The 20,132-nt window shown below is 45.9% G+C and overlaps 1 protein-coding gene across 1 annotated transcript in view; it reads left to right on the forward strand.

Annotated features, from left to right (window-relative positions):
• Positions 1-4,536: 4,536 nt before the first annotated feature.
• The window catches only part of acadvl (acyl-CoA dehydrogenase very long chain), a 40,852-nt gene continuing 25,256 nt past the window's right edge, over positions 4,537-20,132 (forward strand). Inside the window, exons 1-11 of the mRNA XM_046297713.1 lie at positions 4,537-4,835; positions 4,928-4,997; positions 7,975-8,049; positions 8,275-8,347; positions 8,449-8,513; positions 13,642-13,776; positions 16,255-16,399; positions 16,721-16,850; positions 18,045-18,170; positions 19,193-19,391; positions 19,545-19,649. Coding sequence (XP_046153669.1) covers positions 4,765-4,835; positions 4,928-4,997; positions 7,975-8,049; positions 8,275-8,347; positions 8,449-8,513; positions 13,642-13,776; positions 16,255-16,399; positions 16,721-16,850; positions 18,045-18,170; positions 19,193-19,391; positions 19,545-19,649 — 1,194 coding nt within the window. The 5' untranslated portion in view covers positions 4,537-4,764. The remainder of the gene's footprint in view (positions 4,836-4,927; positions 4,998-7,974; positions 8,050-8,274; positions 8,348-8,448; positions 8,514-13,641; positions 13,777-16,254; positions 16,400-16,720; positions 16,851-18,044; positions 18,171-19,192; positions 19,392-19,544; positions 19,650-20,132) is intronic.

The following is a 20,132-nucleotide window of genomic DNA, read 5'->3' on the forward strand; positions in this document are numbered from 1 at the left end:
TTTATCATGTTCTGTGTTGTCAGGAAGCCACGACTATTAATTGGTCAAAACGTAGAGTATGGCTTGAACCAGAACCGATAATTAAAAACACAATATTTTAATAATCAAATGATTGATTATTCAAATGATTGGTTATTCAATTTCTCATTATGTAATGTTTCCTTAGACAAAAATAAAATAGTTTGATTTCAGATTCAAATAAAATAAAAGAGACAGGACTCTTTACTCGAGTTGTATCTTGTCATGTAATAGGAAATATGAATTCGATAAAAACTACAACTATTTTTCATCCACATTGCCACGCTTCATAAATACTGCACCCTCATCTTCAAAACTCCTAGTTATACAATCATGTAACTTAGAAATTCGCTGGAAAGAAACTTGACAATTATTTATTGTTTTGGTGAATAGTCATGACTGGTTCAGTTTATCTGTCCTGTGGTAAAAACAATGATTATATTGCTGCTTACACCTTGATTACACCAACAGAATATTGGTAAATCAGAAGTATGGAATGCGGTATTAGCCTTGCAGAAATTGTTGTTGCACACAATTGTGCAACAACAACAACTTCCGGCGCCGACTGAGATGGCCGCCTCGCTTCGCGTTCCTAGGAAACTATGCAGTTTTTTGTTTTTTAGGTGTTATTTCTTACATTAGTACCCCAGGTCATCTTAGGTTTCATTACATACAGTCGAGAAGAACTACTGAATATAAGATCAGCGTCAACTCACCATCAGTACGACCAAGAATATGTTTTCCGCGACGCGGATCCTGTGTTCTGCCTTACAAACAGGACAACGGAATGGATCGCATGCAGCGACCCAAAAAAACGACTCCGAAAAAGAGGGAAACGAGGCGGTGTTCTGGTCAGACTCCGAAAAAGGGCACATCGCGCACCACTTCCCAGCATTCTTCTTGCCAATGTCCAGTCTCTTGACAACAAGGTTGACGAAATCCGAGCATGGGTGGCATTCCAGAGGGACATCAGAGACTGCAACGTTCTCTGCTTCACGGAAACATGGCTTACTGGGAAGACGCTATCCGATGCGGTGCAGCCAACGGGTTTCTCCACGCATCGCGCCGACAGAAACAAACATCTCTCTGGTAAGAAGAGTGGCGGGGGCGTATGCCTCATGACTAACGGGACATGGTGTGATGAAGGAAACATACATGAACTCAAATCCTTCTGTTCACCTGATTTAGAATTCCTCACAATCAAATGTAGACCGCATTATCTTCCAAGATAATTCTCTTCGATTATAATCACAGCCGTATATATCCCCCCCCAAGCAGACACATCGATGGCTCTGAACGAACTTTATTTAACTCTTTGCAAACTGGAAACCATTTATCCGGAGGCTGCATTCATTGTAGCTGGGGATTTTAACAAAGCTAATCTGAAAACAAGACTCCCTAAATTTTATCAGCATATCGATTGTGCAACCAGGGGTGGTAAAACCTTGGATCATTGTTACTCTAACTTCCGCGACGCATATAAGGCCCTGCCCCGCCCCCCTTTCGGGAAAGCTGACCACGACTCCATTTTGCTGATCCCTGCCTACAGGCAGAAGCTAAAACAAGAGGCTCCCACGCTGAGGTCTGTCCAACGCTGGTCAGACCAAGCTGACTCTACACTCCAAGACTGCTTCCATCACGTGGACTGGGACATGTTTCATATTGCGTCAGATGAAAGTATTGACGAATACGCTGATTCGGTGTGCGAGTTCATTAGAACGTGAGTCGAAGATGTCGTTCCCATAGCAACGATAAAAACATTCCCAAACCAGAAACCGTGGATTGATGGCAGCATTCGCGTGAAACTGAAAGCGCGAACCACTGCTTTTAATCAGGGCAAGGTGTCTGGTAACATGTCCGAATATAAACAATGCAGCTATTCCCCCCGCAAGGCTATTAAACAAGCTAAGCGTCAGTACAGAGACAAAGTGGAATCTCAATTCAATGGCTCAGACACAAGAGGCATGTGGCAGGGTCTACAGTCAATCACGGACTACAAGAAGAAACCCAGCCCAGTCACGGACCAGGATGTCTTGCTCCCAGGCAGACTAAATAACTTTTTTGCCCGCTTTGAGGACAATACAGTGCCACTGACACGGCCTGCAACGAAAACATGCGGTCTCTCCTTCACTGCAGCCGAGATGAGTAAGACATTTAAACGTGTTAACCCTCGCAAGGCTGCAGGCCCAGACGGCATCACCAGCCGCGCCCTCAGAGCATGCGCAGACCAGCTGGCCGGTGTGTTTACGGACATATTCAATCAATCCCTATACCAGTCTGCTGTTCCCACATGCTTCAAGAGGGCCACCATTGTTCCTGTTCCCAAGAAAGCTAAGGTAACTGAGCTAAACGACTACCGCCCGTAGCACTCACTTCCGTCATCATGAAGTGCTTTGAGAGACTAGTCAAGGACCATATCACCTCCACCCTACCTGACACCCTAGACCCACTCCAATTTGCTTACCGCCCAAATAGGTCCACAGACGATGCAATCTCAACCACACTGCACACTTCCCTAACCCACCTGGACAAGAGGAATACCTATGTGAGAATGCTGTTCATCGACTACAGCTTGGCATTCAACACCATAGTACCCTCCAAGCTCGTCATCAAGCTCGAGACCCTGGGTCTCGACCCCGCCCTGTGCAACTGGGTACTGGAATTCCTGACGGGCCGCCCCCAGGTGGTGAGGGTAGGCAACAACATCTCCTCCCCGCTGATCCTCAACACGGGGGCCCCACAAGGGTGCGTTCTGAGCCCTCTCCTGTACTCCCTGTTCACCCACGACTGCATGGCCACGCACGCCTCCAACTCAATCATCAAGTTTGCGGACGACACAACAGTGGTAGGCTTGATTACCAACAACGACGAGATGGCCTACAGGGAGGAGGTGAGGGCCCTCGGAGTGTGGTGTCAGGAAAATAACCTCACACTCAACGTCAACAAAACTAAGGAGATGATTGTGGACTTCAGGAAACAGCAGAGGGAACACCCCCCTATCCACATAGATGGAACAGTAGTGGAGAGGGTAGCAAGTTTTAAGTTCCTCGGCATACACATCACAGACAAACTGAATTGGTCCACTCACACTGACAGCGTCGTGAAGAAGGCGCAGCAGCGCCTCTTCAACCTCAGGAGGCTGAAGAAATTTGGCTTGTCACCAAAAGCACTCACAAACATCTACAGATGCACAATCGAGAGCATCCTGGCGGGCTGTATCACCGCCTGGTATGGCAACTGCTCCGCCCTCAACCGTAAGGCTCTCCAGAGGGTAGTGAGGACTGCACAACGCATCACCGGGGGAAAACTACCTGCCCTCCAGGACACCTACACCACCCGATGTTACAGGAAGGCCATAAAGATCATCAAGGACATCAACCACCCGAACCACTGCCTGTTCACCCCGCTATCATCCAGAAGGCGAGGTCAGTACAGGTGCATCAAAGCTGGGACCGAGAGACTGAAAAACAGCTTCTATCTCAAGGCCATCAGACTGTTAAACAGCCACCACTAACATTGAGTGGCTGCTGCCAACACACTGTCATTGACACTGACCCAACTCCAGCCACTTTAATAATGGGAATTGATGGGAAATGATGTAAATATATCACTAGCCACTTTAAACAATGCTACCTTATATAATGTTACTTACCCTACATTATTCATCTCATATGCATATGTATATACTGTACTCTACATCATCGACTGCATCCTTATGTAATACATGTATCACTAGCCACTTTAACTATGCCACTTTGTTTACTTTGTCTACACACTCATCTCATATGTATATACTGTACTCGATACCATCTACTGTATGCTGCTCTGTACCATCACTCATTCATATATCCTTATGTACATATTCCTTATCCCCTTACACTGTGTATAAGACAGTAGTTTTGGAATTGTTAGTTAGATTACTTGTTGGTTATCACTGCATTGTCGGAACTAGAAGCACAAGCATTTCGCTACACTCGCATTAACATCTGCTAACCATGTGTATGTGACAAATTAAATTTGATTTGATTTGTTGTTGCACACTTTTGTTGCACACATATTCAGATGATGCTGTGTACCATTTTGCGCAAAACACTGTCGGCGTGATCAAGGCGTTAATCTGGATGCAAATTCAGTTTTGAGTTCCACAGGAGTCATTTGCGTACCTGGACGTTTCTGACTGGTCTTGGAACTAATGACAACTGGATGGGATATGTAGTGATTTTGCCAACACAGCCTATGCCCCTTAACCTTTTTTAAACTATCGCATTTGTCGATTTAAATCGGAATGTATTAGTATAATGAGTAATCCAGGAATGGAACAAGCTAATTGGCTCGAGAAAAGTAGATAAAATAGACTCTACAGAGCTACAATGAATTGCTAAATTACCTCTGGACAGGAAGAGTCTACGGAGCTCCTCCTCCACCTCGTCACTCTATGCAGCCTACACTTCCGTATTTCCGCTGTGTCCTGTGCATAGATTCCAAGAATCTAGACAAGTCTTCCGTATGCGCTGTCTAGACCCTGTCAGACAGGCAGCTGGTGTGTCTAGAATACTCTTTCTATGCTCTGGCCATTTTCTTCAGTGTATTTTTTTCTAGGTTACACAACGGCAGCAGCCTACTTGAATAAGTCACAGATTTTGACTCAGAAGGACAAATTCGTCCATTTGGAGCGCTGATTCGGGACACAAGATCAAACAGATCTCTTTAACCTAATTCTATAGATAGTTAAGGCGGTCGTTCAATATGCTTTTGGGCAAAGTGAGTTTGACTCCTGCTTTGTGCACAGCACTTCGTATCTCCCCTGCCTTTTCCGGGTAAGTAAATACATTCTCACTGACAAAACAGCTTTAAAACGATGTATTTATATACATTCAATCTTTTTCAATTCGTATTTGTATTCGTGTAGGATTCAGAAGCAGATCGGAGCAGCAGCCACGCAGAATGCCCGCCTCTATGCTTCTTCTCAGGCCGCGGAGGTAGGCAGTGCGCTGTCATAAAACACAACACTCACAGCCACGCACTCGTTTTCCTGCTAAAATTGAACACATTGTATCAATGATCAAACATTGTAACAGTGATTATTCTAAACAGGGGCGTTTATGTTGCCATCTTGACAGCTCATGGGTTATGTGTTCAGGTGTTGAAACAAACCATGCTGCGTCATAATGTTGTATTAATAAAATGTTATCCAAATGAGATAAGCGTAACTGATAAAAGGATGACATTGCTTCCAGCGGAGGTAACCTATATGGACCTACCATATCCATTAGGATATGTAATAGCATCGAGAAGTGGGGGAAAGTTCACCGTGGACTCACGTGACTAAAATCTAGGTTATAGGTGGCGCTGAGTTCTATTTCAATTCAATGATAGACAGGGGACAGCAGGACATGTGTCTGACCAATGACCATGTCAATAGAGTACCACAGTATGAGTCATAATAACCATAAAACCTAGTGGTCAAACAGGGAAATGGTTCCAATTGTTTTTCCACCATACATTTTTTCCCATAGGGGATTGTAGAAACACTTAAAATAAGGGCTGTTGATTGTAGGCTTACCCTGGCGTGACGTTATGATAACCATGTAAATCTCTCTCAGACAACGTGATTTTTAAAAAATCAATATATGTGCCTGTATTCACCTCCCAAAAATGAAACGCTAATTAGCTGCTAATGTGGCTATCGTAAAGGATATTTTCTCCAAACTATTTGAGGGAGTGCGCACATGTGACTATTCTGTGTTGAGTGTTAACAAAGAATCAGGTACTCCAATATGCTTCATTTAGAGTTATGTAACTTTAGTTGTCATACATATGCTGGGCTATATGCTTTTGATTTTTAATGCATTGTAAGGCTGCATGATGAGAGTAATGAGGATTTGAAAAAATTCACATCAAAGGCATGAGCTCTACTTTTTTTGTTGTGCAGGCTGTACACACTTCATCAGTCCCTCATTCACAATTTGACAAGCACTTGATAATGCCTCAAATTTCCCAGCTGCATCATCTATATGTGTGGCTGTAATGACCCCTAAAAAAATCCATACCTTTTACGGTTAGTGGCCATTGTGCCCTTGGGCTGAAAAAAAAAAATTATAATTCCCTTCTCCTGGCTGCGTGCCAAAGCACCTGTCATTCACATGGTTCTCTGTCACACGATTGGGTCTTTCGCACATGCTAAGCGTGTGAATACTGACATATCGGGGGACGGCAACTGCACATGTCCTAATCCCATTCCGAGGTGCATATTGAAAGAACTGTCCACATTTACTTTTCGTCAGCCAACAAGATGAGTAGGCCTAACGAACAGCAAAAGCCCTAGCCTATGTCAATCTACTATCCCCATAGTACAAAGGTCAACTATTCTATTCTGTGTGAGAAATAAATATTCCAAACATAGTCTGGGACAGTTGTTGGGATGTGATAGATCCCAAATGAATACCAATTCTAACATCAGAAAACATATTTTACGCAATGTGGCTGACACAACATCAGAACGCTTAGCTTAAAAAGTTGACCAGCTATTAAGCTATTTCTACACATTATAAGCACAGCATTGCGCACACGGCGATAGGCTCGAAGTGTGAATGTCCCATTAGCTTGAAAACAGCATTATCAAAAGTGACCCAATTGCGATTATGCATGTAATGCTTTTATTATAAAGGTGCATTCTTATGGTGAAAATAATCTTCCCCTAACTTGAAACTCACGCTCTGGGTAGGTATGCCAGTTAGACTCGACACCCATTGTAAAGCGGATTAATGTGCTTAATTTTAAGAAGTTATTCGGCCACTTGAGTTGTGATACAAACCTTATCAAAACATATAGGACTATGGGCTGGGCTATGTGAGGTGTGCGACTATGATTTGTAAAAGTTGCAAAAATAAGTCATTGGACTGTTTTTGCCTTAAGCTGGGCGTCATTCACAAGTGATGGGCTATTGTTGCCATAGATATCCGGCATTTACAAAATATCACTGGTAGACCAGATGGTGGCGCTATAACAAGTGATTGAAAATGCATACATGAAAAGGTCACGCCCCTCACCCCGTTTGATCTAAAGTCATGAAATTCGGTACATATGGTGCTTTCACTTCAACTGGGGGGGGGAAGAGGTCAAATCATGATGTCAGTGATCTCCAGGTCGGAAAGTCAGAGCTCTAGAAAGAGGCCCAAGTTTCCCACTTGGAATTTTGAGTTGGATGACCGTTCAAAAAAAATCCCAGTTGGAGTTAATTATTTTTCTTCTCCAGAGTTCCCAGTTGTCTTGAATGCGACAATAGGTCCCTCTCCTCACAAGGAACACATTTTCCTCATGGACCCATGATGGATTTTCTGCCATTAACAATTCTGTGATAAACACTTAAAGCTATGAGTTGTGCTAACCCACTCGACATCCCAGACACAACTGGCTGATTTTGACAACTTGGGTGAATGATGTGTCTTACCATAGATATCTGTAATTTACAAAATTACACTGATGGGCCCAAGGGTGGTACTATAGTTATCAACTGAAAGTCTGAACTTGTATCAAGCATATGTCCCATTTTGAGCTTAAATTGTTGTCACTAATTGGACCCAAGACACCCCGGGGCGCGGCATCATTCGTGGGGGACATGTTTAATGTTGCCTTGGTTTTTAAATGAACACTCAGATTCTTAAGAGTAATATATTGTTTCTTTCATATTCAATCCTTGTGTATAGGAGCAGGGTCTCCTACTGTAGCTTTCACAAACCCCTTTGCGATTGTTACCCATTTCCCCTGTCTAAAGTACTGTACCACTCCATTCAATTATCCTGATCCTACCTATCAATAATCCATCGGAAATTCACTTCTTTCAGTCCCTATCTCTCTAACATATTGTAACCATAGAACTAGAATGATATTATATTTCTATGGTTGTAATCTCTTCTCTCTGTATGACATTGCTTGTTTGTGTTTGTCTCTCTACAGGCAGTACTGGACAAGCAGGCTGTTGGCACCACCACGGCAACCAAGGCAGCCACTGCCAAGAAGGCACAGAGCGTGGTATGTGTTCTTAGATCAGCCAACCTCCCTATAGAGTACTGCTTCACTGAGGTTGTCCATACTGGATGTGGCTACTGTTTGGGTCTCCATGTTTTAAAGTTCAAGATCAACAATTATGACTGAGCTGCGCTTAGATCCCTCTGAAAGGAAGTACAGTATGCATTTCCTGCTTTGTTTGTGTGACAGTTGATGATATATCAACATGACCCCATGTATCTCTTGTAGGAGTCCCAGTCTTTCGCCGTCAACATGTTCAAGGGCCAGATCAACCCCTCGCAGGTCTTTCCCTTCCCCTCAGGTGAATGGACTAGTCATGTATTGTTATGCAGCCACTTAGCGATGATGTATAGGAGACATGTTGGAACATCTAACGGTTGTGGGCTTTTTGCTGTTTTCCAGTGATGAACGAGGAGCAGACCCAGTTCCTCCAGGAGTTAGTCCCACCCGTTTCCAAATTCTTTGAAGTGAGTTTCAATTCACCTTTTTCTTGTTTTTGTGACCAAATATTTATTTTATTTTACAAATAGTAAACCACAACACATATTTCCTCTTAAGTTATTCAAGCTAAATTTCTTTACTGCCACTAGATTTGTCATCAGGGTCACATTCATTAGGGAGCACCGTAGCAAAATGTTTCTTATTTGACAAGTTCAGATAGTTTTGATTATCTGTTATATTATTGTCTGTATTGGACCGTAATTCCTCCATTTCAATACTACTGAACATGGCCCAGGTTGTAACTGACCTCTGTCTCTCGGGCTGGCTCGTGGGTGCTATAGAATATATATATATATATATACAAAAGAAATAAGGGAACACTTAAACAACACAATGTAACCCCAAGTCAATCACACTTCTGTGACATCAAACTGTCCACTTAGGAAGCAACACTGATTGACAATACATTTCACATGCTGTTGTGCAAATAGAATAGACAACAGATGGAAATTATAGGCACTTAGCAAGACACCCCCAATAAAGGAGTGATTCTGCAGGTGGGGACCACAGACCACTTCTCAGTTCCTATGCTTCCTGGCTGATGTTTTGGTCACTTTTGAATGCTGGCGGTGCTTTCACTCTAGTGGTAGCATGAGACGGAGTCTACAACCCACACAAGTGGCTCAGGTAGTGCAGCTCATGCAGGATGGCACATCAATGCGAGCTGTGGCAAGAAGGTTTGCTGTGTCTGTCATCGTAGTGTCCAGAGCATGGAGGCGCTACCAGGAGACAGGCCAGTACATCAGGAGACATTTACATTTAAGTCATTTAGCAGACGCTCTTATCCAGAGCGACTTACAAATTGGTGCATTCACCTTATGACATCCAGTGGAACAGTCACTTTACAATAGTGCATCTAAATCTTAAAGGGGGGGGGTGAGAGGGATTACTTATCCTATCCTAGGTATTCCTTAAAGAGGTGGGGTTTCAGGTGTCTCCGGAAGGTGGTGATTGACTCCGCTGTCCTGGCGTCGTGAGGGAGTTTGTTCCACCATTGGGGGGCCAGAGCAGCGAACAGTTTTGACTGGGCTGAGCGGGAGCTGTACTTCCTCAGTGGTAGGGAGGCGAGCAGGCCAGAGGTGGATGAACGCAGTGCCCTTGTTTGGGTGTAGGGCCTGATCAGAGCCTGGAGGTACTGAGGTGCCGTTCCCCTCACAGCTCCGTAGGCAAGCATCATGGTCTTGTAGCGGATGCGAGCTTCAACTGGAAGCCAGTGGAGAGAACGGAGGAGCAGGGTGACGTGAGAGAACTTGGGAAGGTTGAACACCAGACGGGCTGCGGCGTTCTGGATGAGTTGAAGGGGTTTAATGGCACAGGCAGGGAGCCCAGCCAACAGCGAGTTGCAGTAATCCAGACGGGAGATGACAAGTGCCTGGATTAGGACCGGCGCCGCTTCCTGTGTGAGGCAGGGTCGTACTCTGCGGATGTTGTAGAGCATGAACCTACAGGAACGGGCCACCGCCTTGATGTTGGTTGAGAACGACAGGGCGTTGTCCAAGATCACGCCAAGGTTCTTAGCGCTCTGGGAGGAGGACACAATTGAGTTGTCAGCCGTGATAGCGAGATCATGGAACGGGCAGTCCTTCCCCGGGAGGAAGAGCAGCTCCGTCTTGCCGAGGTTCAGCTTGAGGTGGTGATCCGTCATCCACACTGATATGTCTGCCAGACATGCAGAGATGCGATTCGCCACCTGGTCATCAGAAGGGGGAAAGGAGAAGATTAGTTGTGTGTCGTCTGCATAGCAATGATAGGAGAGACCATGTGAGGTTATGACAGAGCCAAGTGACTTGGTGTATAGCAAGAATAGGAGAGGGCCTAGAACAGAGCCCTGGGAGACACCAGTGGTGAGAGCGCGTGGTGAGGAGACAGATTCTCGCCACGCCACCTGGTAGGAGCGACCTGTCAGGTAGGACGCAATCCAAGCGTGGGCCGCGCCGGAGATGCCCAACTCGGAGAGGAGGATCTGATGGTTCACAGTATCGAAGGCAGCCGATAGATCTAGAAGGATGAGAGCAGAGGAGAGAGAGTTAGCTTTAGCAGTGCGGAGCGCCTCCGTGATACAGAGGAGAGCAGTCTCAGTTGAATGACTAGTCTTGAAACCTGACTGATTTGGATCAAGAAGGTCATTCAGAGAGAGATAGCGGGAGAGCTGGCCAAGGACGGCACGTTCAAGAGTTTGAGAGAAAAGAAAGAAGGGATACTGGTCTGTAATTGTTGACATCGGAGGGATCGAGTGTAGGTTTTTTCAGAAGGGGTGCAACTCTCGCTCTCTTGAAGACGGAAGGGACGTAGCCAGCGGTCAGGGATGAGTTGATGAGCGGGGTGAGGTAAGGGAGAAGGTCTCCGGAAATGGTCTGGAGAAGAGAGGAGGGGATAGGGTCAAGCGGGCAGGTTGTTGGGCGGCCGGCCGTCACAAGACGCAAGATTTCATCTGGAGAGAGAGGGGAGAAAGAGGTCAGAGCACAGGGTTGGGCAGTGTGAGCAGAACCAGCGGTGTCGTTTGACTTAGCAAACGAGGATCGGATGTCGTCAACCTTTTCAAAATGGTTGACGAAGTCATCTGCAGAGAGGGAGGAGGGGGGGGGAGGGGGAGGAGGATTCAGGAGGGACGAGAAGGTGGCAAAGAGCTTCCTAGGGTTAGAGGCAGATGCTTGGAATTTAGCGTGGTAGAAAGTGGCTTTAGCAGCAGAGACAGAGGAGGAAAATGTAGAAAAGAGGGAGTGAAAGGATGCCAGGTCCGCAGGGAGGCGAGTTGTCCTCCATTTCCGCTCGGCTGCCCGGAGCCCTGTTCTGTGAGCTCGCAATGAGTCATCGAGCCACGGAGCGGGAGGGGAGGACCGAGCCGGCCTGGAGGATAGGGGACAAAGAGAGTCAAAGGATGCAGAGAGGGAGGAGAGGAGGGTTGAGGAGGCAGAATCAGGAGATAGGTTGGAGAAGGTTTGAGCGGAGGGAAGAGATGATAGGATGGAAGAGGAGAGAGTAGCGGGGGAGAGAGAGCGAAGGTTGGGACGGCGCGATACCATCCGAGTAGGGGCAGTGTGGGAGGTGTTGGATGAGAGCGAGAGGGAAAAGGATACAAGGTAGTGGTCGGAGACTTGGAGGGGAGTTGCAATGAGGTTAGTGGAAGAACAGCATCTAGTAAAGATGAGGTCGAGCGTATTGCCTGCCTTGTGAGTAGGGGGGGAAGGTGAGAGGGTGAGGTCAAAAGAGGAGAGGAGTGGAAAGAAGGAGGCAGAGAGGAATGAGTCAAAGGTAGACTTGGGGAGGTTAAAGTCGCCCAGAACTGTGAGAGGTGAGCCGTCCTCAGGAAAGGAGCTTATCAAGGCATCAAGCTCATTGATGAACTCTCCGAGGGAATCTGGAGGGCGATAAATGATAAGGATGTTAAGCTTGAAAGGGCTGGTAACTGTGACAGCATGGAATTCAAAGGAGGCGATAGACAGATGGGTAAGGGGAGAAAGAGAGAATGACCACTTGGGAGAGATGAGGATCCCGGTGCCACCACCCCGCTGACCAGAAGCTCTCGGGGTGTGCGAGAACACGTGGGCGGACGAAGAGAGAGCAGTAGGAGTAGCAGTGTTGTCTGGTGATCCATGTTTCCGTCAGTGCCAAGAAGTCGAGGGACTGGAGGGAGGCATAGGCTGAGATGAACTCTGCCTTGTTGACCGCAGATTGGCAGTTCCAGAGGCTACCGGAGACCTGGAACTCCACGTGGGTCGTGCGCGCTGGGACCACCAGATTAGGGTGGCCGCGGCCACGCGGTGTGGAGCGTTTGTATGGTCTGTGCAGAGAGGAGAGAACAGGGATAAACAGACACATAGTTGACAGGCTACAGAAGAGGCTACGCTAATGCAAAGGAGATTGGAATGACAAGTGGACTACACATCTCGAATGTTCAGAAAGTTAAGCTAAGTAGCAAGAATCTTATTGACTAAAATGATTAAAACGATACAGTACTGCTGAAGTAGGCTAGCTAGCAGTGGGTGCGTTGTTGACACTACACTAATCAAGTCGTTCCGTTGAGTGTAATAGTTTCTGCAGTGCTGCTATTCGGGGGCTAGCTGGCTAGCTAGTAGTGTTGTTTACGTTACGTTGCGTTAAAAGAACGACAATATCTGGCTAGCTAACCTAGAAAATCGCTCTAGACTACACAGTTATCTTTGATACAAAGACGGCTATGTAGCTAGCTATGTAGCTAGCTACGATCAAACAAATCAAACCGTTGTACTGTAATGAAATGAAATGAAAATGTGATACTACCTGTGAATGCGACTGGGTTGTTGAGTTCTATTCAGAAGACGTTGGCTAGCTGTTGGCTAGCTAGCAGAGTCTCCTACGTTAAGGACGACAAATAGCTGGCTAGCTAACCTCGGTAAATTAAGATAATCACTCTAAGACTACACACTCTAAACCTAAACAACACAATTATCTTGGATACGAAGATACGAAGACCGCAAAGACAGCTATGTAGCTAGCTAACACTACACTAATCAAGTCGTTCAGTTGAGTGTAATAGTTTCTCCAGTAATAGTTTCTCCAGTGCAGCTAATCAGTGGACGTTAGCTAGCTGGCTAGTGAAGACTACGTTAGGACGGCGAAATACGATAATTACGCAATTATCTTTGATACAAAGACGGCTATGTAGCTAGTTGAGAAGAAATTGCTAAGATTAGACAAGTCAAACCGTTGTGCTATAATGAAATATAATGAAATGTAATGAAAAAGTTATACTACCTGCGGGAGCGAAGTGCCGATGCGACCACTCGCTCCAACCCGGAAGTATAGTGTAGACGTGGAGGAAGCCGTAGGAGGGCAAAGAGGAGCAAAGAGGAGCACTGCCAGAGCCCTGCAAAATGACCTCAAGCAGGCCACAAATGTGCACGTGTGTGCTCAAACGGTCAGACTCCATGAGGGTGGTATGAGGGCCCGACGTCCACAGGTGGAGGTTGTGCTTACAGCCCAACACCGTGCAGGACGTTTGGCATTTGCCAGAGAACACCAAGATTGGCAAATTCGCCACTGGCGCCCGGTGCTCTTCACAGATGAAAGTGTAGGTAAACTTCTGACTTCAACTGTATATATGGTATGCTGTAGGAGGTGAATGACCCAGCAAAGAATGACTCCCTGGAGAAGGTGGAGGACAGCACCATGGAAAGCCTGAAAGAGATGGGGGCCTTTGGTCTGCAGGTCCCCCAGGACCTTGGGGGCGTGGGCCTTACCAACACACAGGTGAGAACATACACCTTTTATCTCTATACACACACAGTCTTGTACAACTAACCTTGTGGGGACACACAATTCTCCAAAATTATATTTTCCCTAACACATACCCTAGTTTCTAACACTAAACCCCATTGAAATAGCATTTGACCTTGTGGGGATAACAAAATGTCCCTATTTGGTCAAATTTTTGTTTGTTTACTATTGTTGTGGGGAATTCTGATTCCCAACAAGCATAGTTAAAAACACACACTTACCTGGGGGGGGGGGGGGTAACCCATAGGGACGCAGACAGACACACACACACACACATACCTTAAGAGCAATACCCCAACCAGGACGCAGGTAAGCAGGGATACCCTTTTACCTCTATACAGCAACAACACAGTCTATTCGGAGTACTGTACCAACACATAATACACAGGTCAGCAGAAATACCAGCACACGTGTGCAATCATGCATATACAGTGCCTTTGGAAAGTATTCAGACCCCTTGATTTCCCCCCCCCCCCACCTTTTGTTATGTTACAGCCTTATTCTAAAATGGATTAGATAAATATTTTAATCCTCAGCAATCTACACACAATACCCCTTTAATGACAAATCGAAAACAGGGTTTTAGAAAATTTTTGCTGAATTTTTAAATATAAAAAACAAACACCTTATTTCCGTAAGTATTCAGACCTTTTGCTTTGAGTCTCGAAATGAAGCTTAGGGTCATCCTGTGTCCATGGATCATCCTTGAGATCTTTCTACAACCTGATAAATTCAATTGATTGGACATGATTTGGAAAGGCACACGTATGTCTATATAGGGTCCCATAGTTGCACGTCAGAGCAAAATCCAATTGTGTCGATGCACCGATCTGGGAAAGGGTACCAAAACATGTCTTCAGCATTGAAGGTCCCCAAAAACACAGTGGCCTCCATAATTCTTAAGTGGAAGAGGTTTGGAACCACCAAGATTCTCCATAGAGCTGGCCGTCAGGCCAAACTGAGGAAGCGAAAGACCTTGGTCAGGGAGGTGACCACGAACTCGATGGTCACTCTGACAGAGCTCTGGAGTTCCTCTGAGAACCTTCCAGAAGGACAACCATCTCTGCACCACTCTCAGGTGCCTTTGTGGTACAGTGGCCAGATGGAAGCCCCTCCTCAGTAAAAGGCACGACAGCCCGATTGGAGTTTGTCAAAAGGCACCTGAAGGCTCTCAGACCATGAGAAACAAGATTCTCTGGTCTGATGAAACCAAGATTGAACTCTTTCTGACCTGAATGCCAAGCGTCACGTCTGGAGGAAACCTCGCACCATCCTTACGGTGAGGCATGGTGGTGGCAGCATCTTGCTGTGGGCATGTTTTTCAGTGGCAGGGACTGGGAGACGAGTCAAGATTGAGGTAAAGATGAAAGGAACAAAGTACAGAGAGATCCTTTATGAAAACCTGCTCCAGAGCGCTCAGGACAGACTGGGGCAAAGTTTCACCTTTCAACAGGACAACAACCCTATTTATTTATTTAACTTCATTTAACTAGGCATTTTTGAAAAACTAACCTTTTTATTTAACTAGGCAAGTCAGTTAAGAACAAATTGTTATTTCCAATGACTGCCTAGGAACAGTGGGTTAACTGCCTGTTCAGGGGCAGAACGACAGATTTGTACCTTGTCAGCTCGGGGGTTTGAACTTGTTACTAGTCCAACGCTCTAACCACTAGGCTACCCTACCGCCCCAACCCTAAGCACACAGGCAAGACGACGCAAGAGTGGCTCCAGGACAAGTCTCTGGATGTCCTTGAGTGACCTAGCCTGAACTTGAACCCGATCGAACATCTCTTGACCTGAAAATAGCTGTACAGCAATGCTCCCCGTCCAACATGACCGAGCTTGAGAGGATTGGCAGAGACGAATGGGAGAAACTCCCCAAATACAGGTGTGCCAAGCTTGTAGCGTCATACCCAAGAAGACTCGAGGCTGTAATTGCTGCTAAAGGTTCTTCAACAAAGTACTGAGTAAATGGTCTGAATACTTATGTCAATGTGATATTTACTTTAAAAAATATATACATTTGTACACATTTCTAAAAACCTGTATTTGCTTTTTCATTATTGGGTATTGTGTGTAGATTGCTGAGGGGGGGGGGATACAAAATAAATATATATATTTGAATAAAATGTGTAACATCTTTCTGGAGGCACTGCAAGGTGTTGGTGGCGTAGCTGCTGTTTGTGAAGGATGATACCATAAAGTTCAAGCCATGTCTTAGACCACTGGATAAAGAATGATGTGCCTGTGGTAGAATATCCATGTCGAAACAAGTCAGCATGAAACTGAGCTATGTATGTTGCTCTTGATAAGGATGGCAGCAAAATAACCTTCAAGACTCAGCTGTTTTTTTTGTAACCTTTGTGTCCTCTGACAATAGTACACCAGACCGTTAGAGTACTGTGTAAATTAAGTACACTAATGTTTTAACCTCCTTTTTTTATTGAACAGTATGCCAGGCTGGTGGAGATCGTTGGCCAGCACGACCTGGGGGTTGGCATCACTCTGGGTGCCCACCAGTCCATCGGTTTCAAGGGCATCCTGCTGGTTGGTAGTCCCGCCCAGAAGGAGAAATACCTGCCCAAGCTGGCCACAGGTGAGAGAGCGAGGCGGCAGGTAGCCTAGTGGTCAAATCCCCGAGCTGACGAGGTACAAATCTGTCCTCCTGCCCCTGACAAGGCAGTTAACCCACTGTTCCCCAGTAGGCCGTCATTGAAAATAACATTTTGTTCTTAACAGACTTTCCTAGTTAAATAAAGGTAAAATAAAGAGGCTTTGTTGTTGCTCTCTCTTACAGTCATTTTATTTGGTTCTGCCTATGTATTGTTATGCCTAGACTGTAATTCTACATATAAGGCATTTCAAATCTGTTGGCCTGAATTCTCTTTTTCTTCCTCTTCTTTCCTCTTTTATCTAGGTGAGACCCTGGCGGCTTTCTGTCTGACTGAACCCGCCAGTGGCTCTGACGCTGCGTCCATAAAGACCCTCGCTACCCTCTCTCCCTGTGGAAAACACTACATCCTCAATGGAGGCAAGATCTGGATCAGGTACTGCAGGACCACCAACATTGTGCTATCATTTAGTATGGCGCAAACACTGTGTGGTTTATGTCCTGTACACAGTCATAGCGTTATTGGAAGTTTACATACACAGCCAAATACATTTAAACTCAGTTTTCACAATTCATAACATTTAATTCTAGTAAAAATCCCCTGTCTTAGGTCCGTTAGATCACCACTTTATTTTACAAATGTGAAATGTCAGAATAACAGTAGAAAATGTATTTCAGCTTTTATTTCTTTCATCACATTCCCAGTGGCTCAGAAGTTTACATACACTCAATTAGTATTTGGTAGCATTGCCTTTTAACTTTGGTCAAATATTTCGGGTAGCCTTCCACAAGCTTCCCGCAATAAGTTGGGTGAATTTTGGCCCATTCCTCCTGACAGAGCTGGTGTAACTGAATCAGGTTTGTAGGCCTCCTTGCTCGCACACGCCTTTTCAGTTCATCCCACAAATGCTCTATGGGATTGAGGTCAGGGCTTTGATGGCCACTCCAATACCTTGACTTTGTTGTCCTTAAGCCATTTTGCCACAACTTTGGAAGTATGTTTGGGGTCATTGAACTGTACATGCTGAATTGCAGTCTACAGACAAAAAAAAAGGAAACGTGATAGTAGTTAGATGGGATAAAATGGAGTCATGTAGTCTCTTGTCAGCTTTGGGTGATAGGAGGATAGGAGGTTTTGTAAGGCATTCTCGCTTTATAACAGTTGCTCTTTGCATGACATCGACTGAAAGCTATGGTCCCTTGTTGATTTCACCTGTTAAATCAGTTTAGATGAAGGCGAGAAAAGATCAAGACCTGAGACGATTGAGACATGGATTGTGTATGTGTGCCATTCAGAGGGTGAATGGGCAAGATAACATATTTAAGTGCGTTAGAACGGGTATGGTAGTAGGTGCCAGGCGCACCAGTTTGAGTGTGTAAAGAACGGCAACACTGCTGGGGGTTTTTATGCTCCACAGTTTTCCAAAAGACATCCAGCCAACGACTGTAGAAGCATTAGAACATCGGGCCGTCATCTCTGTGGAATGCTTTCGAAACCTTGTGGAGCCCATGCCCTGACGAATTAAGGCTGTTCTGAGGGAGGGGGGGGGTCCTAATATAGAGTTGTGGTTGTATACAGTATTGCTGTTGTTTTCTTTGATTTATCCTGACTCTGTGTCTGTGTTGTCAGTAATGGTGGTCTGGCTGAGATCTTCACAGTGTTTGCCAAGATGCCCATGATGGATGAGAAGACAGGACAAATGAAAGACAAAATCACAGCCTTTATTGTGGAGAGGAGCTTCGGAGGAGTGACACAGTGAGTGGTGGATGGGTGAAAGGATGGAGAGCGGATGGGTGATGGAGAAAGGGTGGGATTGGAAGAGGGAGGTCTGAAATGGGGGATTTTATGTAAGAGTATGTACTGTATGTTTCTTGTTAGAAGCTTCACATGATTGTCTCTGTTTTCCCAGTCTCTATATTTGCTGTCTGTCCATAGTCTTGTTTTTAGTGAATATTTTAAGACGTTTTTGTCCTGAAGATGCACATCCACATTTTAAAGAAGTTGCAGACTAAAAGACAAAACAAAAACGTTTTAATTTCTGGCTTTAAGCAACCACTTTTCGTATACACCCCCATTTTTCAATTACGATCTTGTCTCATCACTGCAACTCCCCAACGGGCTCGGGAGAGGCCAAGGTCGAGTCATGTGTCCTCCGAAACATGACCTGCCAAACCGAGCTCCTTAACTCCCATCCGCTTAACCCGGAAGCCAGGTGCACCAATGTGTCAGAGGAAACACCCGCCTCGAGGAGTCGCAAGAGCACGATGAGCCAAGTAAAGCCACCCGGGCCAAACCTTCCCCTAACCCGGACAATGCTGGGTCAATTGTGCGCTGCCCTATGAGACTCCAGGTCATGGCCGATTTGTGACACAGCCCGGGATCGATCCCGGGTCTGTAGTGACGCCACTGCGATGCAGTGCCTTAGACCGCTGCTCCACTCTGGAGGCCCTAAACAAACACTCTTATCCAGGTGACATATTGTCAATGCATTAATCTAAGGTAGATAAGACACAACAACGTGACGACGTGTATCGTTAACATTTCCTTACCTTCTACCTCCTCCAGCGGTCCCCCTGGATGTGTATCGTTGACATTTCCTTACCTTCTACCTCCTCCAGCGGTCCCCCTGGACGTGTGTCGTTGACATTTCCTTACCTTCTACCTCCTCCAGCGGTCCCCCTGGACGTGTGTCGTTGACATTTCCTTACCTTCTACCTCCTCCAGCGGTCCCCCTGGACGTGTATCGTTGACATTTCCTTACCTTCTACCTCCTCCAGCGGTCCCCCTGAGAAGAAGATGGGCATTAAGGCGTCCAACACGGCGGAGGTGTACTTTGAGAACGTCCCGGTACCCATTGAGAATGTCCTGGGAGAGGTAGGTGGCGGCTTCAAGGTGGCCATGGCCATCCTCAACAACGGGCGCTTCGGCATGGCCGCCGCCCTCTCCGGCACCATGAAGGGAGTCATCACCCAGGCTGTGAGTAACGCTGTGTGGGACTATCCAAATAAAGTGTTACCTCCTATTTGCCCTTCAGTTGAGTCTGTCTAGTCTCATTGAAGCTCTGTTACTGTGTTGGTTTTAGCACTTCTTGACCTCTCATACTGACACCTGACCTGTCTCTTTGCCCAGGTGGACCATGCAGCCAACAGGGTCCAGTTTGGCAGTAAGATCCACACCTATGGAGCTATCCAGGAGAAGTTGGCACGCATGACAATGCTGCAATATGTCACTGAGGTACACAGGCTATCTATTGATTGATTGATCAATTTATATCTTGCTCTTCCACACACTCAATGCTCTTTTACATAGTATGAGGAGAAACTCCCCTCAGCCACCACCATGTGTAGCACCCTATGGCAGCCATTTTACTTCAGAACGCTCACCACACTTCAGATGACATGGTATCAGTGGAGGCTGCTGAGGGGGTGATGGCTCATAATATTGGCTGGAACGGACCAAGTTGAATGGCATCAAATACCTGGAGACCATGTGTTTGATGTATTTGAAACCATTCCACCTATTCCGCTCCAGCCTTTACCACGAGCCCATCCTCCCCAATTAAGGCGCCACCTGTGCATTGTCTGCTTACAGCCACTGGCAGAAAGATGGAAGCAATCGCATAATGCACATCATAATCCATTACTCAATCAACCAAATGTGTTTATAGAACATCATCAGATGTCACAAAGTGCTGTACAGAAATCCAGCCTAAAACCC

The sequence above is a fragment of the Oncorhynchus gorbuscha genome, linkage group LG14 (genome assembly GCF_021184085.1).
Source record: "Oncorhynchus gorbuscha isolate QuinsamMale2020 ecotype Even-year linkage group LG14, OgorEven_v1.0, whole genome shotgun sequence".
In the NCBI taxonomy this organism is placed as follows: Eukaryota; Metazoa; Chordata; class Actinopteri; order Salmoniformes; family Salmonidae; genus Oncorhynchus; species Oncorhynchus gorbuscha.